Below are 20421 nucleotides of genomic sequence, written 5' to 3'. Positions count from 1 at the left end.
CTTAGAGAGAGGGAGAATGGTGAAGCCACTGGCAGAAGCAAGGAGCAGGGAGGGGCAGGAGACTCGTTGAATTTCAAGTAGATGGACCATTTAAGGAGCTGTTGGGAGGAAGTGCTGGGCTTATGGGGTGGAACTGGCTGGAAGGACAATGGGAGATGAATAGAAGGATTGCCAGCGAAGGTGAGAGTCGAGGATGCAGAGGTAGGGATGGGGAAGAGCCACTCCACGGTGGTGAAACGACCAGCATAGAGGGACTTGGAGTTGGCTTGTTGGGGGTGGGAAAAGGGTTGACAGGAACTGGAGACAAGGGAAGATTGAGTTTACCTATAAAAGGACAGTGCATGAGCTGAGAGGCTTGGCAGGCTCCTCAAGGGTTTTTATTTTAAGATACAGGAAGCTTCAACTTACTTAGCAGCAGAAGGGAAGAGAGAGCAATGAAGAGGAAATTGAAACTGTTAGAGTTTTCAGCAATCCTTTCAGGATTGAGCTGCCAAGGAAGCGAGGCGTGGGTCCCACCGCTGAGAGGGGAGTAGCTCCGGAGGAAAGAGAGAAAGCCCTGTCTGACACAGGAGAAGGGGCGGTGGTGGAGGCGGAGACTTCACCGGCCTCCAGGGTGGAGTAAGTGGTCAGCGCTGACCGGGTTGGGGGTGATGTCAGGGGAACAGTTTGGGAGGAGCAGTGGGAGATGAGTAAAGGGAATTGCCAGGCAGCAGTGAAGGCCCCATTGACACATGGCACCGTGAATCTGAGATGGGCCTGGGTCTGCCTCTTCCTCCAGCAGGGTGCATGGCAAGAGCAGAAAAATGCAGAAATGGCCAAGGAGACCCACAGCTGGAATTGAGTTGGTGCTGGAATGGGTGGCAAAAGGAAGGACAGAGGAGTTTGAGGTTAGCAGAGGCCCCATCAGGCCCAGAGAGGGTGAGTGGGCTGAGTGGAGGGGAGGAAGTGGTGGTGAATTGCGCGCCTCCTGTGTGTACGGCTCTGTCCTAGCACTGGGGAGGCAGCCCTGGACCCGACAGTCCCTCCTGCAAGGAGCTTACCTTCTGGGGGACGGACTAGAGCGGGAAAGAGCACAGACTGGGGTCACTTCTCAATGCTACCGCCTACTGGCTCTGTGACCTTGAGTAGATCACTAACCTCGGGCCCTCAGTCCTCATCTATAATTAGGGATAATAATGCAAACAACTTTATGGGGTTGTTGTGAGGGTTATAACAGAGAGTGTCTGGGGAAGTGCTTAGAGCTTAGCCCACGGGAAGTGCTTACAAGTGGAAACCGTGAGTGATAGTAATATAGTGGCCCCCCCTTACCTGAAGCCAACTGCAATCTGGAAATATTACATTTCCCCAACCATCGGCAACGCCTGCTCCTGACATCCCGCCACCCACATTGTCATGGCTCGATGCGCCAGGATCGCCCAAAGTAGATGACCCTCCTCCTAACCTGTTGTCCGAAGGTCAGTAGAGCCCAATGTTAAGTCATTCCCCTCCGTCTTACATCATCATGGAAAAGGTGAGTGCAGTACAATAAGATACTTTGAGAGAGACCACATTCACTTAACTTTTATTATAGTACGCTGCCATTGTTCTATTTATTAGTTGTTGTCAATGTCTTATTATGTATAATTTATAAATTAAGCTTTATCACAGGTTATGTATAGATAGGAAAAAACGTACGGTTTGGTACTGTCCACCGTTTCGGGCATCCGCTGGGGGTCTTGGAACGTATCTCCTGCTGATAAGTGTGTGACTATCAGATGGTTATAAGTGCTAAGAAGAAGATAAGTTAGAGTTCTCCGTGTGCCTGGGTCGGGCGGAGGGACTTGCTTTAGCTGGAAGATGCAGGAAGGCCTTTCTGAGAAGATGACATTGGCACAGAGAGATCTGAAGACAGAGCAAAGGCCCTGGGCAGGAATGAGAGAACCTGGTGTGGCTGGAGTATAGCGTGAGGAGAGCATGGTAGGAACTAGGACTAGAGAGGAGGCCAGGGCCAGCTCGATGGGATCTGACGGGTCAGGACTTTCCCCAGGAATGAGACGTATTGGAGGCTAAGCAGGAGGCGATTTGACCCTATGGGGACCTGGGGAAGGTCTCTCTGACACTGTGGGGTCGGCCTGTAGGAACAGGAGTGGAAGCAGGGATGGGAGTTTCCCCCACAGTGTGCATAGGTCAGGGTAATGAGCCATGTTCGACGGAACTCACCTGCTTCTCCCCCGGGCAGCCAAGGGCTCGGAGGGCCTGGCAGCAGTTGATTGTAGGTCTTCACCATTGATTGAGATTCTGTTGGTACAGTGCCCTTGGCACGGTGCTGAGAAGACAGTTCTCAGCCCAAGAGGAACAAAGGGTGCAGTTGCATCCAGGTACCTGCTGCACAGAATAGCACTTGATAGACTTTGGAGCACTCTCCCTGCTCCCTGTGCTCCTCCCCAGGTGGCCCCGAACCTGGGCTCGGGCTCTCAGATCCTTCCTCTCCTCTGCATCTTCGTGTCCATGTAGGCTGCCTCTCAGGAGGTGTCGCTTTTGCTCTCCATTCCATAGAAAGGAGAATGGCCAGTGGCTCCTCCCCAACCCGCACCCCATCCTGAGCCCCAGCTGCAGCCATTGGGCCCTCCGGACACCATCACATGCCTGAACGCCTATCTTCCAGGCTCACCCACATGGGCCTGCAATCACACAGGAGTCTGTCCACTTGGAGACAGTCTCTACGTATTCCAGGCAGGGACAGAGGGGGACTCCCTGTCATAAGGGAAGGCAGGGGGAAGTCACAGCTAGGGGGGTAGAGGGGCGGTCTTCACGTGTGGAAGTGGTTCGGAGTGTGCTAAAAGCATGGCCCCAACCTCGCCGCCAGCCACCTGGGGTACCAATGCAGGACTGTCTTTGCTGTCAGGGAGCACGCAATCCAGTTGGGGAGATGTGAGAAAGCAAGGGTGTCCTGGCACTACACCCTGCCCAGACCTGCTGCCCTGGGCCTATGTTCTTATAAGAGGGTTGCATTGTGACCACGCCCTGTTCCCTGATGAGTGGTACCCAGGCTTCGTTTTCTCCCCCAGGCTCATTCATAGGAATCGTACCTCTGTGACGTATCTGGGCCTCCCCTCAACCCCCGCCGGGCTGTGAACAGCATGTGGTTTGCACAAGTGCCATGCCTCGTCCTTAGGGAACCTCCCTTCCTAAGGGTCTGCCAGCCTTCTGCTGCTTATTCTGCTCCCTGACCCTCTTCCTTGGCCTCTTTTCCAACCTTTTGACCTTGGCTCCTTAATTATTTTTTCTTTGTCTCTGTATCGCATAGTGTGGGCCGGAGGGCTGCTAGCTGGTAGCATGAGGCTCTAGGAATAGCATCCCTGTGAAGTAGCTGAAGTTCTTTCCTCACCTCTCCCTCCTCACCTTCTCCCATGCGAGGTCCTTCACGTGTTTGCTTCTGGCCTCCCCGCAGCTTACACCAACAACCAGCCCGACATCGTCACCCAGGGCTGGTTCATCGGGCTCATGTGCGCCATCGCCCTCCTGGTGCTGATCCTGCTCATCGTCTGTTTCATCAAGAGGAGCCGTGGTGGCAAGTACCCAGGTAGGATTCTTGCCTGTTCTATGCATCTTAGACCTGCCAGAAAGCTCTTGAGGTAATTAAGTTGCTTGAATTGGACGGATGGAGCCGTCCAGGCAGCTCCAGAGAGGGCATGGGAGGAACCCTGGTCCCTGTTAAGAATGACCCTCCTTCCCTTGACTCACCATCCATCTGCTCGGTAAATTGGCTTTTCTCAGACTGAATCTCATTAGAAACCTGGGTCCAAGGAGGAGGAGGAGCGGCATATGCTCTAACCGTGAGAGAGAGTGTAGCGAGGAGAGTCTGGACAGAAGCAGCGCCGCCAGGAGAGAGGCTGCGGCGCTGGGCTCTCGGCGTGGTGAGGACACCATTGCAGACACCCTAACAGGACAGCAGCTCCCACGTGAGGAGCAGGCCGAGGCTGAAGGGCAGGACACACTGACAGGGTCCCTCCTGGCCCTTCAAGGGCTTTGGCTTCCCTAGAGGCCCAGGGGGCATTTCTCTTCTGGGGGCCTCAAGGTCCTCCAGCCAGATTAACTACAGTCAAGGACAAGGACCTCTGGCGTTCTTGTTTCTGGAAATACTGTCTTCAAATGGGCCAGACAGCCCCCTGTCTGCGATGGATCGGGCAGGGTGACAGGAGTCAGGATAACGGGTGGCCCTGAGAGTGAAATTGTCCCTTGCCCCCATAGCCCTGGTGGCCACACACTCCCCGTGCTCCCAGTGCCTGCTCGTCTCCATCCTGGAGACCAAATCCTCCTCCAGGACCCACCTAAACTCAGAGAGCGGACACTTCCTTCTTCCCCGGCCCCCTTACCCGCAGCCCCTGGGACTCTGAAGGGTTGTGCCTCTCCTTGAAGTGAGGGGTGGGCAGGAAATCCTCATTCCTGTTCCAGTGAATGATGTTTCTTTCACACTGAATGCTGTGCTGGGACTGTTCTTCTGTAAGAGAGAAAGCCAGAGCTCAGGAGGTGGGCGGCCTGACTGAGTTCACGTCCCTGTTCCAAATGGGACTGGACCCCCTGAAGAACTCCTCAGGGAGACGAAAGGGGCCCCTTAGAAAGCTGAGGGCACCAGGAGCCATGATGCCTGGGCCCGCGTCTTCACTCTAGACTCAGTTAAGTTGCCAATTTGTTATGTGACATGTCCTTCACCTCTCAACGCCTGTTTTCCTCCCCTAAAAAGGAGGTGATGATCCTTCTTTACACCCCAAAAAGGATACATAAAGTCATTCCTTCATGACCTGCTGGGTGCTAAGGACTCTAGAAGGAAAGACATCTCCCCCTCAAGGACATGTCAGCGGGCACAGAAGGAAGAGCACAGGACAGGGCCTTGGGGGATGTTTTCCAGTCGCAGAGGTGGGGGAGGGGGCCACGCCAATACCTGAGGCCACGGCTTTGGAGACACACAGGGTGCCCCGCCCTCGAGGGCAGAACTGGCGGTTCTGTCACAGGCATAGGAAACACACACACAGAACTACACACAGAGCAGGGCAAGGAAGGTGCCAAAGAGAGGATTTCACCCACTGGGTGTTTAGGGAAGACCTCGGGGAGGGGTGTGGGGGGCCGGCGGGAGGAGCATTTACTAGTAGCTGTGGGTGGAGATGTAAGGAAGCCCGTGGGGAGGAGGAGACAGAATCAACTTGGCGGCTGATTCGATGTGGAAGCAAGAAGAAGGGAGGCATCGCTGGTGCCCTGTGGAGGGGGAGAATGGGGGCCCCAAAGGTGGCGTCTCCTGGCTCTGTGGTCAGGGCCCTGCAGGGAGAGACACACTCAGTCCTCACGCCTGTGTCTCTGCTTCTCTTACTGGCCAAGTGCGAGAAAAGAAGGATGTTCCCCTTGGCCCCGAGGACCCCAAAGAAGAGGATGGCTCCTTTGACTACAGGTGGGTGGTCTCCTTGGCTCCTGTAGGCACGCGGTGCCCCCTGTCGGGTGGCTGTCCTCGCTGCCCTGAGCAGGGCCCTGCCCTCAGCAGCTGGCCTGGCTGACGGGCCACTGTGCTGAGGTCCTCCCCCATCGACCGTTGGACGGTCACCTCCGTCTCCGGCAGCACCTGCTCGTCCTGATTGTGCCGCACATGGCTGCCCCCACACTGCCCGACACGCTGCGCAGCTGAGATCGCTCGGGCTATTTACACGTGTCCCCAGCTTTTTTCTCTGAAAACAAGCGCTGGGTCCTCTTTGCTATGAAGTGAGCCGGGCTCTCCGCTTCCTCTCTGCCTACACCCCATTCCAACCTGAAGATACTGTCCCGGGGAAGCTGGACTGTCCTAAAGGGTGGGCTAGGGGAGGGGTAAAGGGCGTGGTGGTAGTGGGAGGGGGGTGTCCTAGCCTTTTCCTCAGGAACTTGAACAAGATCTCTGGGCTTTAGGCTGAAATAGGCCTTAGAGAAGCATCAGGGTCAGCGACTGTCCCAACTGAGAGGACCGGGGCCCACACTGAGCGACGACCTGCCCAAGACTCACATTCGCCACTTAGTGAGCCAGTGGCAGAGCTGGGAGGCCAGGGGCCCAGCTCCCAGCTACGGCCGTCGTCCGTCCCCATGCTCCTTCTCAGGTCTGGACCGCCCTTCATATCCGGCTTAGCAGAGGGGCAGTCTGCCTGTTTTGACGGCGAGCGTATTTTGAGTTGAGGAACAGTGTGTGGTGGGTCATTCCAAGACCAAGTGGGGTGGGAGGAAATGCTCTCATCAGAGCCCTCCTTCCCCACCCCACCCAGTCACTCTCTGGGGCCACGTCATCCCTGTCCTCCTCTGACCTCCTTATCCCTTCCTGGGCCTCCGCCACTCTGCCCATCCGCAGCCTGGCAAGCAGAGCAGATCAATGGGCAGCAGACTCACTGCCCACACTGGAGCCTGTCTGGCGGCTTAAGGACCACGTCCAGCCAACCTCCCGTAAGCCTCCCGCAGGGCAGGCAGGCGAGGCCCCTCCCAACGGTCCTCAGGACCCTGGTGGGGCCCAGCTCCTCCATAAGCTGTTCCCTGGTCATCAGGTCCCAAGGCTGTGGGGCGTTCTCTCCCCCAGACCCTCAGTGTAGCCACCGAGGAGGGGTGAGGCCCTCAAACACCGGACCAGGCAGCCTGTGCTGGGAGAAGCTGTTTGCACAGGCTCCGCTCCTCCCCTGGACACCAAAGCTGGTGGGCAAAACCCCTGCCTCCTCCCCACCCACTCCTGCCCCGCCGACACTGAGGTTGGATACGCATGCACGGACCATGCACCCCCACGTGCACACCCCCCGCCTCAGCTTTTGCTGGGGAGGGGGTGAGGTCTGCAGCATTCATCCTAGAGCCCCTACTGGGATGAGTCCAAGAGCCCTAAACTGGGAAAGGGCTGAAATGAAGACATCAGAGGAAAAGGCAAGTTTCTAGGCGCACGGCCCAGGGCAAGGGGAGCACCTCTCGCTGGGGCTCCTGCCACCCCACCCGCCTCCCCTTGTCTGTCTACCTGCCCTCGGAGACTTCTTGGAAGGTAGGCTGACAGGAGGCTGGAGCAGGGTCCCCCGTCATCCTGGCTTCTCTCATCTTCCCTTCGAGAGGTGTGTCCCTTCCAGACCTGCGTCCTCCTCCCTGCCTCGCACCGAGAGGGCATCCCTTTCCGGTCCAGTGGTCGCATTTACCTCGGGGCCTGGACTGCCCTCAAGTCAGACACAATCCTCAGGTTTCTGCGGGTGGCGGGCGGGCTCTGGGGAGGGAATGCATGTGAAAGGGCCTGGCAGGCGGCGTAAGGGGCCTGGTAACTAGAATCTAGTTGCTAGACGAGGTGCAGCCCAATTTATGAATCGCTTAATAAAACCAATTTAGATCTTCAAGTTTTTAAAAACTCTGCTAGGTCTCAAAAGGTGAGCTCCACTTCGTTCACTCGGCCCCTCTCCCGCAGCACGGCCTCAGAACACAGTAGCTACGAATGGGGCCGCGATCGCTCCGTCACTCATAGCGTGGGGAGAGTGGGCTGATAGCCTTCCATCTGCTAATGCCCAGCACCTCCGCGCTCACTCGTGCCTTCCCCTGACAGCTGCCTTCGCCCAGCACTGCTGTGAGAGGCCAGACCGCACACCCAGGAAGGAGTATTGAGTATGGCCTGGGGACTGCGGAGGGGACGGTGTATGTCTGCTCAGACCACCTGGCACCGCTATCGTCCCGCCTACCGGAACCCAGATCCTCATGGCTGGTCCCACTGCCTCCTGCCAGGGAGCTGGTTCCCCTCTGAAGCGCAGCCAGCAGCACCCAGCCACCCTCAGAGCCTAAAGGGCAGTTTCCCAGCCGGGAGACGGGATGTGGTGCCTGAGCAGATGCTGGCCCACTCGGGTGCCTCACCTGCTGGGGGACCACAGGCACTGCGGGCAGCTGCCACCCTCACCACCCGCCTCCCAGCCCTCCCTGCACAAGAGGGGCCTCGGGGAGCTACAGGATGCCTTTGAGCCGTTTCTGGTCTCACCTGTTATCTGCATGTCACGCCCTCTTTCACTTGCTAGGCCTGAAGCAACAGCATCTGTTTGTAGATAAATGAGAGCGAGACAGCCTGAGAGAAACAACACCTGGGCTGAGAAGGGGAGGGGCAGGGCCAAGATTTGTTTCTTTAAGGCCTGACCCTGGTTTTCTGTCAAGGGCAGAGCCTTTTCAGACTAAGCCACTCATCAGCCCTGGCCAGATAGCTCAGTTGGTTAGCATCACCCTGATTCGCCAAGATTGCGGGTTCCATCCCCACTCGGGGCACACACAAGCGTCAGCCAATGAATGCATAAATAAGCGTAACAACAAATCTCTCTCTCTCTCTCTCTCTCTCTCTCAAATCAATCAATAAAAAAATTTAATTGTGATAAAAAACCGAAGTCACAAATCAAGAGTAAAACCAGTCCAACCCCTCTTGATGGAGAGGCTAATTGAAGGGCTGACCCATCCTGACTCCCATCCGCCTGGTCTCCCAGCAGTTGGCTGTGCCTGCTCCCTCCCACCCCAGAGAGTGGCCCAGCCCCATGGAGAGGACCCCAGCCCAGGAGTCAAGTGTGGGCTCCTGTCCCGGCTCTGCGCCCACTTTCCCCCTCACTTGGAGAAGCTGCGTGCGTGGCCTCCGGGCCATAGTTTCCCGTTTGTAGAATTGGCTGGACGGGGAGGGCTGGATGGGCTGGTCCCTGAGGACCTGTCCCCTCGGAGCTGTGTAGCCCATCATGCCTGTGCGTGGCAAGAGGCCAGCCCTGCCCCGCCCCAGGTGTGGGCAGCACGGGGCTGGGCCAGCTCTGATTCCCTGTCTCTCTCCGGCCAGTGACGAGGACAACAAGCCGCTGCAGGGGAGCCAGACGTCGCTGGACGGCACCATCAAGCAGCAGGAGAGTGACGACAGCCTGGTGGACTATGGCGAGGGCGGCGAGGGGCAGTTCAACGAGGACGGCTCCTTCATTGGCCAGTACACAGTCAAAAAGGACAAGGAGGAGACCGAAGGCAACGAGAGCTCGGAGGCCACGTCGCCCGTCAACGCCATCTACTCTCTGGCCTAGCGGAGCCCAGGCACAGCCACTGCTTTCCAAGTGGGGAGAGAGGCGCGGGGCGACCCAGCCACCGCCACCTTCATGGACAGGGTACAGCGTGGGGGCCTGCCAAGCTGTGAGGACCACTGACCACCCAGCCAACCATAAGCCCCTCCCCATGACCCACACACCAGGTGCCATCGGTGGGGGAGAGCCCGAGCCATGGCCGAGCTCAGCTGGAGGGCACCCGGGCCCCTGCTCAGCCTCACAGCTGCCCTGAGCCTTCCCCCGGCACTGCCTGCCCTTGACCTCAGCATACACTCACCACTTCCTGTCGGTTCTGGTACTTGTCATTGCCTTTGTTTTGCTTTATCCATCTTCCCCTTCAGACCCAATGTCTCCACTTTCCCTTCCTTCTGAAGTATCCCTGGGAAGAGAAAGAATAGGTGGATTCTCTCTCCCCCCACCCCTTCTCCCCTCCCCCAAAAAACTGCAACGATGGGTAAAAAAAGCTTTGGTCCATAAAAGAACATACAGAAAAGCTGCAGTATTCAACCGCGTGGGGCCAGTGATTTCGAAGGATGCCTTTCTCGCCGTATGCCTCCCCCTGCCCGCAACCCATCACCTCGGCCTTGTCTGTTGCTGAGCTGGGCTTGGCTCCTTTCCGGAAAAATGACAGTATTTTAGGCAGGGAGAGGGCGGACAGGGCTTCTTGCCTGGCTCTGGCTCTGGCTCTGGCTCAGCTGGGAGGTGGGCTACCTCTTGCTCCTCCCTGTGACCCTGCCCGATCCTCCAGAGTGTCCGGGACAAGAGCCGCACTGACTGGTGGAGGAGTGTGAGGAGCAGGAGCGGGGCCTGATGGAAAGTTCAACTCCAGTGACTGGGGACCTCAAGCAGCAGAAAAGCAGGAACCCGGTCCCTGGGGAGCTGTGCTCACCTCGAGAGAGGAGAACAAGACTGGGTTTGGACTCCTTCCTCCCCATCAGGGACACCCAGGACTAGGCGTGAGGGCCACGCCCACTGCATCCCAGAGGAGAGGGTGCCCCCCACCTGGCCAGGGTCTGCGCCGTGCCCTCCAGGAGATGGGGCCTTGTGGTGCGGAAGCTTGGCTGGTGTGTCTGGGGGTGTAAAGCACTGCTCCCCCTTCACCTCTGCAGGTGTCATCCCTTCGGTCGGTTCTCTGTAACATTGCAATTGTGCAGACGGGGTGTCCTTCCCGTAGGGTGTTTCCCTATGGGCCCCCTGCGGGGACAGCACCCGAGCCGTGCTGTGAAGCCTGGCCTGGAGGACTCGGCGCGCCTCTCTTCGTATGCCTTACGCAACTCTCCCGTGTCCCTGCAGCCCCGGGCGCCAGCCCGCCCTGCAAGCCGCAAGCCTCCAGCCTCCAGCAAGGCCTGTCTGGAGGAGGACAGGCGGCCTATGCAAGCATCACAGCAGACCCAGAAGCAACCACTTCACGTGCCCTGCGAGCCGTGGCCCAGAGGGGAACTTCCAGACCTGCCTGCAATGCTCGGAGGCCGAAGGCACCGCCTTCGTCCACCCCACTAACCCGCTCTCGAAACCAAAGGTACCTGGTCTCAGAGGAGAGAGAGCTTGAGCCTGAGAGGAATCTTGAGCTGTCGCTGCAGCTCACGTCGGGTTCAGGAGGGGGACGCTGACCCTGTGATGGGCCACCTGCCGCAGACACAGCCTCTGAGTTGAGCCTCCAGCTGCTGGCCAGGGACCTGGGCAGGGACAGGGCTGTGCCCTTCAGAGACTTTATTGAAGCAGCATTTGCCACGTGTATACGCCGCAAAGGTATTAGCTGTGCCTGCATCCCTTAGCGACCCGTCAGTGGAGGTCAGGCCCACAGACACACACTCTGTCTGCAGGTAAGAAACCATAGCCCAGAGCTGGGCCAGTTGTTTGTTTGAACCTGGGAATCACGGGCAGGTTTGCTACCTAGAAGCCCCAAGGGGCAGCTCTCTCTTGGCGACCGGAACAGGGTGATAGCAGGGGGCTGGGGAATGAGCTCAGGGGCCCCCTCCCCTGGCTTCCCTCTGACACCTGCCTGGACACAGCCGGGTATTCCTGCAGCCTGGGCCCCGGGCCCTGCAGGGAGTGCCAGGGAAGAGTGCCTGTGGCCTGAATGAAAGGACCGGCCTTTTCAGAAAACACTGTGTCTGAGCAAGATAGTGTCTCAGGCCCTGCGTCCATATTGCACCACACACACTAATGAACTGACGGCACCGGAAACGGGCTCCTGGGGCAAGCAGGACTGTGGGAAGTCATCGGGCCCATGCCCCTGCTTCTGCAAAGGCTGCTGCACAGCTGATGGCCACAGAAGGGCCCCCACTACCCCTGGGTCTTGGGGGGCAGTGGTTCCTCAGCCTGTCTTCTCTCCTCGTTTACACCCCGCTCAGCTGTGTACTCCCCCTCGCCCACACCACCATGCCATCACGGCAGCAAGAGCAAACCTGGGCCTGGAGAACCAAGTTTTCCCCAGGCACAGGTGGCAGGTGCTTAGAGAGAGATGTGGGTTAGGGTTAGGGTTAGGGTTAGGGTTAGGGTTAGGGTTAGGGTTAGGGTTAGGGAGGCAGCCCTTCCAGGGAGAAGAAAATCCATTTTTCATGGCTCCGTGCCAGAATCCACCCAGCTCAGCAGGAGAAAAGTATTGTCCCCACTCCCTGCCAGCCAGGGCTCTCAAACTGTCACCCCAAAACACCCAACCACCATGCCGGGAGAGGGCGATACCATTGGTGCTTCGGCCTGGCTGGCTGGGGGGCCCGGAGTGGGGAGACGTGTAGATCACCTCGCAGTGACTACAAGTTTATTGCCTGTGCTGCGATGGTCGCTCAGCATATACTCTTTTATGTTTTTATTGACTTTGAGAGAGAGAGGACGGGAGAGAGAGATCCATCAATCAGCTGCCTCCTGCACACCCCCCACTGGGGATCTAGCCTACAACCTGGGCATGTGCCCTGACCGGGAATCAAACCGGCCACTCTCGGTGCATGGGACAGCGCTCAACCAACTGAGCCACACTGGCCAGGGCTCAGCATATCCTTTTTCTTTTCTTTTTTAAAATATATTTTATTGACTTTTTACAGAGAGGAAGGGAGAGGGCTAGAGAGTTAGAAACATCGATGAGAGCGAAACATCGATCAGCTGCCTCCTGCACACCCCCTCCTGGGGATGTGCCCGCAACCAAGGTACATGCCCTTGACCAGAATCGAACCTGGGACCCTTCAGTCCGCAGGTTGATGCTCTATCCACTGAGCCAAACCGGTTAGGGCTCAGCATATCCTCTTGAGCATCGACTATGAGCTGGGCTCTGAGCCGTGAATACCGTGGTGAAGTCAGGTGTGTCCGGTGAGCATCCTGCCATAGGGCCAGGGGACAGCTGCCCCCACTCCCGGCCTACCTTGGGACAGAATGGCATTGCTTGGGAGCCCTCTGAGCGTGTGAGCTGCCAATGGCCCAGGCTCGAAGGGAGAAGCTTTAGAGAGAGAACTTGGTCTGCAAGGCTGGGCAAGACAGGGCATCAAACCCCCGGGGCAGTTGAGGAGCAGCCCGCCTCCTGAGCTCTGCCCCTTGGGCAAGTGTATTGGTGCCTCGGTCTCCCCTCGTCAGTCCCCCGGTGAATACCTCTCCCTACAGGCGGACATGGGCCCACCTGGGGAGCAAGGAGGCCAGTGTCGGGGGAGCATCTGCTGTAGGGCCAGGGGCCAGCTGCCCCCACCTTGCCTGGCTCCTGGAGAATGGGTCCGGTTCTTTCTTGCCTGGCTTTTGAGGGGAGGGCTGAGTTTAAGCCAAAGGGACAACCAGACTGGCTCCTTGCCTTGTCCACTGCCTTTGCCTGCGAGGTTGGACGTATCGGGTCCACTCCCAAGGTCCAGAGCAGGTTCCACCCGCCTGAGCGGCAGCCGGTGCCCACACTGCTCGCCCTGCGAGGGTGTCTGCTGCCTGGCAACTAGTTTCATCGTTTCCCTGAGCAGTTGGCCTTAGCAAAGGGGTGGAAACAGACCCAGGCGTATCTGTGGGCTTCACAGCTAAGGGACTGCTCCCCCACCCCCACCCAGCACCCTCACAGGGGCGCACCCTCACATGGACACGCTGCAGACCGAGGCCATATGGCCGGCGGCTCCTCGAGAAGAACGCTGTCTCGGAGAGGCGGGGTCCACACCCAGGCCTGCGTGAGCTGTGAAAGGCTATGTGGGGTGCAGTGTGCGATTTGGGGCAGAAGGAAAGCTGTGCAGGGCGGGCCCCTCTGGGCCACTGCAGAGGGCAAAACCAAGCGAGAACAAGTCTGATGCAAAGGAGAGCGAGCCTGCCCCAGGCACAGCACAGACAGTGGCCCTTTAAGGCACTGGGAGCCCTTCCCAAGGTCAGAGCCAAGTCACAGAGGTCGCAAACAGCGTGACTGGCGGGGTGGGGACTGGATCTGCTGTTACCTGTCTTTGCGAGGCTGCTTCCCTCACACTGAAGAGGTGAGGTTCCTTGGGCTCTCGGCCAGCAGGGGCTGGTGCCAGGGAACCACCTCTCGGGGGGGAGGGTGGCAAGTGCCTGAAATATGGGCGCAGAGCACGCCCCGCTCGTGACACCGTGATCGCTAATCCAGGGGGCCCTGCCCAACACTGTCAGGTCCACTCGAAAGAAAACGCCCCACAGATCCTGGCTGAGCTTCGCACGGTGACTTAGGAGTAGCATGCAGGAGTGTCTGGGTTTTGTTTTGTTTTTTAATCAGAGTCAAACAAGTGAAACAGCTTGAAATGACAGGAGACTCGGTGTCCTGGGCAGAGCCCAGCTCCTGGGCCGCCCGCAGCCTGCGCAGCCCACAGCAGAGCAGCACCTCCCTCCCCCCCTCTCCCGTCCCCTCCCCTCACAAGCAGGCTTTCCTGAGACAGGGTCAGAGGTGGATCCGAGAGAGAGGCGACGACCCTCCAGGGAAGCCACAGCCCCCACCAACCAGTGTCTCAAGACACACCCCAAACCAGTGCCCCTCCACCAGTAAATTAGTATTAAATGTGTTTTGGAATAAGGGCGGACATGAAATAGGTGCAACGGCACCCAGTGCAGGATGGGGCTCGGATCTCTGAGTGTGAAAGCATCAGAGCTGATCTCGTTGAAATGACTCAGCGTACAGACAAGGACACCAACTCCCGGGGAGGGGAGGGTTTGCCCAGGACCACACACAGCCAGTAATCAAGGTGCGGTCAGGGCTTGAGCTCGGGCCCTCAGGCTCCCTGTCCAGTGTTCTTGCAGCTCCCCCAGCTGCCTCCTTGGAAGCAGCGGTGTTACTTAGCTCCGCCCTGCTGGTCACCCTCTGTACCCCTCTCCACTTCTCCCACATCCCCCACAGGGAAAGACACAAAGGGTCTTTCTGAGTCCAAGACCAGTCAGCGTGTGCCAGCCTGTGGTGTGGAGGGCAGACCCGGGCCAGGAGAAGGGTGACGAGGTGACTGGCGTTTGTCACTGTGAAGCCCGGACTTGCCTCTTGCTCGTAGCACATCGACCCCCAGCACGCTGTGTCCCTCGGAAGCGAGGGTGTAAAGGGCTCTGTCCACCCCACCCTTGGCCTCGAGGTGCCACGGGGCAGCAGGGCCCTGGGACGCTCTGCCACCCTTGGGTGGGCTGGGCTGCAGCACATGTGAAGATTTCAGCGAAGCAATAAACACAAAAATCTGGGAAAAGGAATCCAGAATTTTGTGCACTCTCTTTTCTCCCCCCAAAAATGATGCAGGTCAGATGACCCCGCCCCACTCTTCTTTTCTGATCCTCAAATGCAACATCTCCAGTCAGTGTTGTCCCTCCACCCGGCTTCCAGCTCTTTGCCAACCTCACACCCCTCCGAGCTGAGCATCCGTCGCCGGGGATGTGGCCGCCTTCTGTCCTGGTCCCACCTCCGACCCGACCCGCGCCGGACCCTACCAGTCCGTTCCTTTGGGTGGGAAAATGTTTCCCCGATGTCTCCATCCCTCCTCACACGCACACACCCACCAACTGTCTGGTCTTTTTTCCCTGGGTTAAATATTTAACTCGCCGCGGCAGACCTTGTTTTAACCCCTCTGACATCGCGTTCTCTCCTTTCTGTGAGTTACTTTGCATTAACCCACCCTGTCAGCGACAGATGCGACCGAGGGTGTCACGCACGGCCTTGAGCAGGGAAGACGCCTGGGCCACGGAGGACCGTCTAATACACGGACTTATAAACTGACTGCATGAGCAACGAAAAGGCCAAATTATCAGAGTTTTTTTTGAATCACTGTAAAAAAACTGATTTCTTTTGTATAGAGAACACTAAACATATAATAAAAGTTGTTCAAAACGGACCCTGGCCGCCATGTGTTCGTTTTCCTTCGCGGGTGGGAGGGGATGTCAGGGGGTTGATCATAGGAACAGATCGGAGGGTTTCTCGTGGGCGCTGTCTGGAATTCTGCGACCCCAGCCCCACCTTGAACTGGGTCTTATCCAAGAACATTGGCGCAGTTTGTTCTAAGCAGAGGGACCGATGTGTCCGGCATGGAGACACCGGCTCAATACGACTGCACATGCGCGCGGGCACCGTGGAGGAGGCGCCGTGTAGGGGGCTGGAGGAGAGAATCGCGCAAAGCCGCCCCTCCTCCTGCACCCCTGCCCGCAGCTGGGAGAACACCAGCGTATGCCCCGCGCTGAGCCGGGCACAGACGGCATTTCATATCGCTGAGTAATTAAAGCTGCTTAACCAGTTAACTGCCCCGCGTCCAAAACGGGAACCATCCCCACACACCACAATATTTTGAATTTAATTTAAAAAGTCAATTCGCAGTGAATATTATAAAAATAAATATGTTACAATTCGGGTGTTTTTGAATATTTCCAGCTGAAAATTCTCACCAAAAAACGATTTCAAAGTTGGTCAGGGCTGCCACTGAGGGGAAACATTTGTTTTTTATAGCCGCGCAGGGCGTGTGGGGACGGTCCGCCACCTGCATCTACGGATGCTCATGGCGTCCAGTAGCTTAAAACACGCCAACCCCCTCTCAATAGACTCAAAGGAATCTCGGTCAACAAGCAAATAGAAAAGGGGGGAAAGAGGCTGGTGGTTGAGGGGCCCTGCTCACCTTTCACTACGTCTCTGCCTGGAAGGCTGGGAGCCTGTCGTGTGCGAATTCTCACTGAGTGGCCGAAGAGCATCACCCAGGCAGGACGCATGGCGAGGGGCCCTAGACAATGTGACTGCCTCCCTTTCCACGGCCTCCCTGTCCTCAGAGAGATGTGGGGCGAGCAGGTGGTTAGGGCTAGGAGGTGGTTCTGCTCAGGGGGAAAGATCATTGTTTACAGGCAGTACTGGGGAGGAAGGGGCAAAAGGATTTCCCTGAAAATGCAGACCCAAGTCTCTTGGATAAAAAACTGCCATGTAACTATCCAGCCCACCTGTTTACTTTCCCTTCAGAATTCCTCAGAACAGAGAGATAACCAGGGAACTTACATGCATAGCCCCTGGACACAGACAACAATGTGGTGAAGGGTGGGAGGGGCGGGTGCAGGGTGCAGGGAGTCAAAGAAGATAAAACACAAAGGGGACATCTGTAAGACTTTAAACAATAAAGACAAAAACAATTTTTAAATCCTCAGAACAGGGCATTGATGGATTTATTGCTTCATTAAAATAAGACCTTATGGCCCTGGCCTGTGTTGCTCAGTGGTTAGAGTGTCGGCCCACACACTGAAGGGTCGAGGGTTCGATAACCAGTCAAGAGCATGTGCTTGGGTTGTGGGTTTGCTCCCTGCCAGTCAGGGCAGGCAACCAGTTGATGCGTCTCTCTTACATCCATGTTTCTCTCTCTCTCTCTCTCTCTCTCCTCTTCCTCCTTCTCTTCCTCTCTCTCTCCTTCCCTATCCCTTCCACTTCCACTCTCTCTGAAAAGCAATGACAAAATATCCTCAGGTGAGGATTAACAAAACAAAAACAGAAGGAAAAAAAAATAAGACCTTATGTCCAGGTCTGACTCTTCCTGAATCGTTGGATAACTCTTTGGGTATGTCACCCAACACCCCTAAGTCTCCCTATACACTCCTATGGAATAGTCACTCCTTTCTCAACACTCTCAAGTTCACTGTCTCTGAATTTGTCCCTCATGTCCATTTGCACTCATGTGCCACCATTACTCCAAGCCCTGTCCTAAACCGACAATCTCCTGGCCTCCTGTGTGGCCTCCTCCCCCTTGTAACTGCAGCCAACAGGATCTTCTAAAACACACATCTGAGGTGTCACGCCTTTACTTGAAACCTGCAAGTTTGCTACAATATCTCCAGCTTGCTGCAATAGAGTAAGCTGTAAGCTCCTTAGTTTGGCGTCTTAGACCTTTCATGATCTGACCCTTACCTCTGAAACCTCCTTTTCCCCACTCCTTACATATATCTCAAATTCTAACCATCCCAAGCTATTTCCAGCTCCTGCTCATATGCAAAGATTTCTTATACTTCTCAGCTTCGGCAATTTAATTCAGCTCAAAAGCACCGATGAATGACCTCCTCTGCCAATTAATGACGTCAGGTAAGTTGGATAGAGGTCCAGTTCTCGGGAAGTTCAGGCAGCTACAGGAGACCATCAAGCAAGCAAAAGCGATGTTGTAATGTCTGGGACAAAAGGCTCAATCAATGGGCTCAACAAATGGACTGTGACCCAAAGGTGGGTCTGCTTGGCACAGCTTCCTCTTGACCTTCCATACCGTGTTCCTCTGGATAATGCGTGGTCACTGGAGACCGGACTTTGCCACAATGATGGCAGGCTGTTCCTCTTTCTCATTCCAATCCCTCCAACCCCTTTCTCCTTACAGATCATCTCTCCCGGGCTCCTTGCAGGCAGGCTGTGGCCTCTGCTGGGTCGCCCATTCCTAACAACTAGCTCAGGTGACACTGTCCGGGAAGCCTTCCCCGATACCTGGTAGGGCTCGCACAGGACACACACACACCTGCTAGGTCTGGTTTACATCCCCTCGCTCTGCCCCAGAACGCCTATCACTCATTTCTTTCACTATTGTCTGAGCATCTTAATATCATTTCCGGAAGGGCGCCTGGCCCTGAGCAGGTCTGCCGAGGGCCAGCGGTAGTGTCTGGGTTCTTGACTTTGTGCAGGAAGGAAACATTTCAGAACACGTGTCCAGGTGAATTTTAGAGGATGTTGACTAAAGCTGGGACAGTGCCACAAGGAGGGACTGGGGAAGTGAGCCTGTGCCGGAAGCCGGTCCATCCTTGCTGCTTGACACAGTCGCTGCAGGAAAGAAACATCTGCACAGCATATGTTTCAAGGGACCTGGCGTATATAGCATACTGTTCTTAATATATTTGCTCCCCTTAGCGCTGTGTGTTTTAACCAAGGTCACCTCTCCGAGAAAGGTTGTTTCCCCAGGTAGGAATTTTTCCCTGAAGTCAGGGAGGGGATGCCTCTCCTAGAAAGGTTGTTTCCCCAGGTAGGAATTTTTCCCTGAAGTCAGGGAGGGGATGAAACTCCTTAACTAAGTGCCAGGCGGGTAGTTAATCACTACAAACAATCATGCTTAAGCTACATAATCTTTACTCCCTGGAATGGAGATAAGAAACGCCCTAACCTTTGTAATAGAAATTGACAGGATTAAAATCAACTGGGATAAATACGGATGTAACAAGACAATAAACAGCAGAACCTCTCTGGAGATCGAGACCAGAACTTGGCTGGAGATCCTGGCTAGGCTGCTGATCAACTGAACGCTGTCTCCGTGTCATTCCTTCTTCGCCGACTCCGTCCACACCTTTGGGAACCCCTGGACCTGCTGGGGTTGGACCCCAGCAAGCCTGGGCTGGGCTGCTTTGCTCACTGAGACGTCAGAGAAAGGGGGGCCTTGGAGACAGGTTCAGGGGGTTGTCTGGGACAAACCGCCGCTGCCCATTGCTGCCCTGGTGGCAGGTCTCATGGGGTCCCTTAGAGCTTAGGAGATGCATACCTGTCTCATTATAAGAGACCATTTTTTAACATCTCTGTCCACAGGCCAGTGCCTGGCACAAAGCAAGAACAACATGAATGAATGAGTGAATGAATGAGACAGCTGTTCCTTTGAAAGAAGTGGCTGGGTGGATTCAAGATGTTTGTGTCATCCTCTTTGGATATTGGATATTTGGAGATTGGACTTGGATATGACATTACGGGGGTGGGGGTGGTCCACTGGCCCAACTTCAGAGCAGGAGCCTCCACTCAGGAGGACAGAAGTAAAGAGACAAGTGAGCTTATTTGAAGAAAGCCAACCTCAATTCAACTGAGGCCAAACAAAGCCCTGCCTCTCAGCGCCCAGGGGACCCCCAGAATATCTGTCATCTCGCATCCCTGTCTCCTGGATGCTGCGCCTCCCGGCCCATTAGAAATGCTAATCTCTAGCTCAGAGCTGGATTAACCAGCCCAGTGGGAGGGGACGGTCCATCTTCCCATCTTTATTAAGAGTGAAGGCTGTACCCGCTCTTGCTCAGCTGCCCACAAAGGGCTGGAATCGGGGAATTCATTATAGCCCCGCTCATCAAGACAGCCTCTGCTGCTCAACCCTATTAGGTGGAGGGAGGCGAAGGGGCCCATGTCAGCCTCCCCCTCGCCACTTAATGCATCAGAGCCCATTTGTTTGATGTCGGTTCCTCTGGAGCGTGGACCAGGCAATGGGCCTCAGAGCAATTTGGAGCCACAGCTGCGGCCCAACAGCCTGGCCCCCAGCCCCGCCCTAGAACTTGCTGCTGATTAACCCCAGACCCCATGGCAGAGAAGCTGGGCTTTGTGTAGACCAGGAAGCAGCCTTGTAGGGTCCACAAACCCTCTCAGCCCTGGCTTGGGTTCAGTAGGATCTCACCTTACCCATACTCAGTGGGAACTAGAATTCAGACCCTCAGCCTCACAGGATGAGCTGTGTGGCTGGAGGGCAGGGGAGTATTTAGCTCTGAAACCGACAAAATTACTATATATATATATATATGTCACAATACCCTCTAACAGGGCTGAATACTATAAAATAGAGGGTTCAGGGATTGATCTGGGCAGGGAGTTTGCAGATAAGCAGCAGGAGAGAGCCCTATATAATGAGGGGAGGGGGCAGATTTTGCAACTCCAGGGGCAGACGAGGAGCAGAGACTGGCAGGGATTAGAGCTGTGGTTCTCCAAGTATGGTCCTTAGACCCACAGCACAGAATCACCTGGAACTTACAGAAATGCACCTGCCAGGGCCCCGCCCTGATCTACTGTGTGGGGAACTGGAAGCTATGGTTTCACCCGCCCTCCAGGTGATCCTGCTGCAGGCCCAAGTTTGAGGGCCACTTGGTTAGAGAGACACAGTGAGAACGCTGGGCACTCTGGTGTGAAAGCCTTCCCTGTGCCCCCCAAGTTGTCAGTCAAGTCTACCCAATTAGTGGATTCGCCTCCTGTGCGTGGATGCGTTATACAAACTAACAG

At 56.1% G+C, this 20421-nt stretch overlaps 1 protein-coding gene across 1 annotated transcript in view; it reads left to right on the top strand.

Moving 5' to 3' along the window:
* Positions 1-15307, top strand: part of NFASC (neurofascin) — a 182869-nt gene extending 167562 nt beyond the window's left edge. The window contains exons 31-34 of the mRNA XM_081112395.1: positions 3431-3562; positions 5353-5422; positions 8795-10867; positions 14719-15307. Of these exons, the coding sequence (XP_080968521.1) occupies positions 3431-3562; positions 5353-5422; positions 8795-9026 (434 nt within the window). The 3' untranslated portion in view covers positions 9027-10867; positions 14719-15307. The remainder of the gene's footprint in view (positions 1-3430; positions 3563-5352; positions 5423-8794; positions 10868-14718) is intronic.
* The last annotated feature ends 5114 nt before the right edge of the window (positions 15308-20421 follow it).

Source organism: Myotis nattereri (genome assembly GCF_964212035.1).
Source record: "Myotis nattereri genome assembly, chromosome: 18".
Lineage (NCBI taxonomy): Eukaryota > Metazoa > Chordata > Mammalia > Chiroptera > Vespertilionidae > Myotis > Myotis nattereri.
This window is presented reverse-complemented; position numbering and strand designations above follow the sequence as displayed.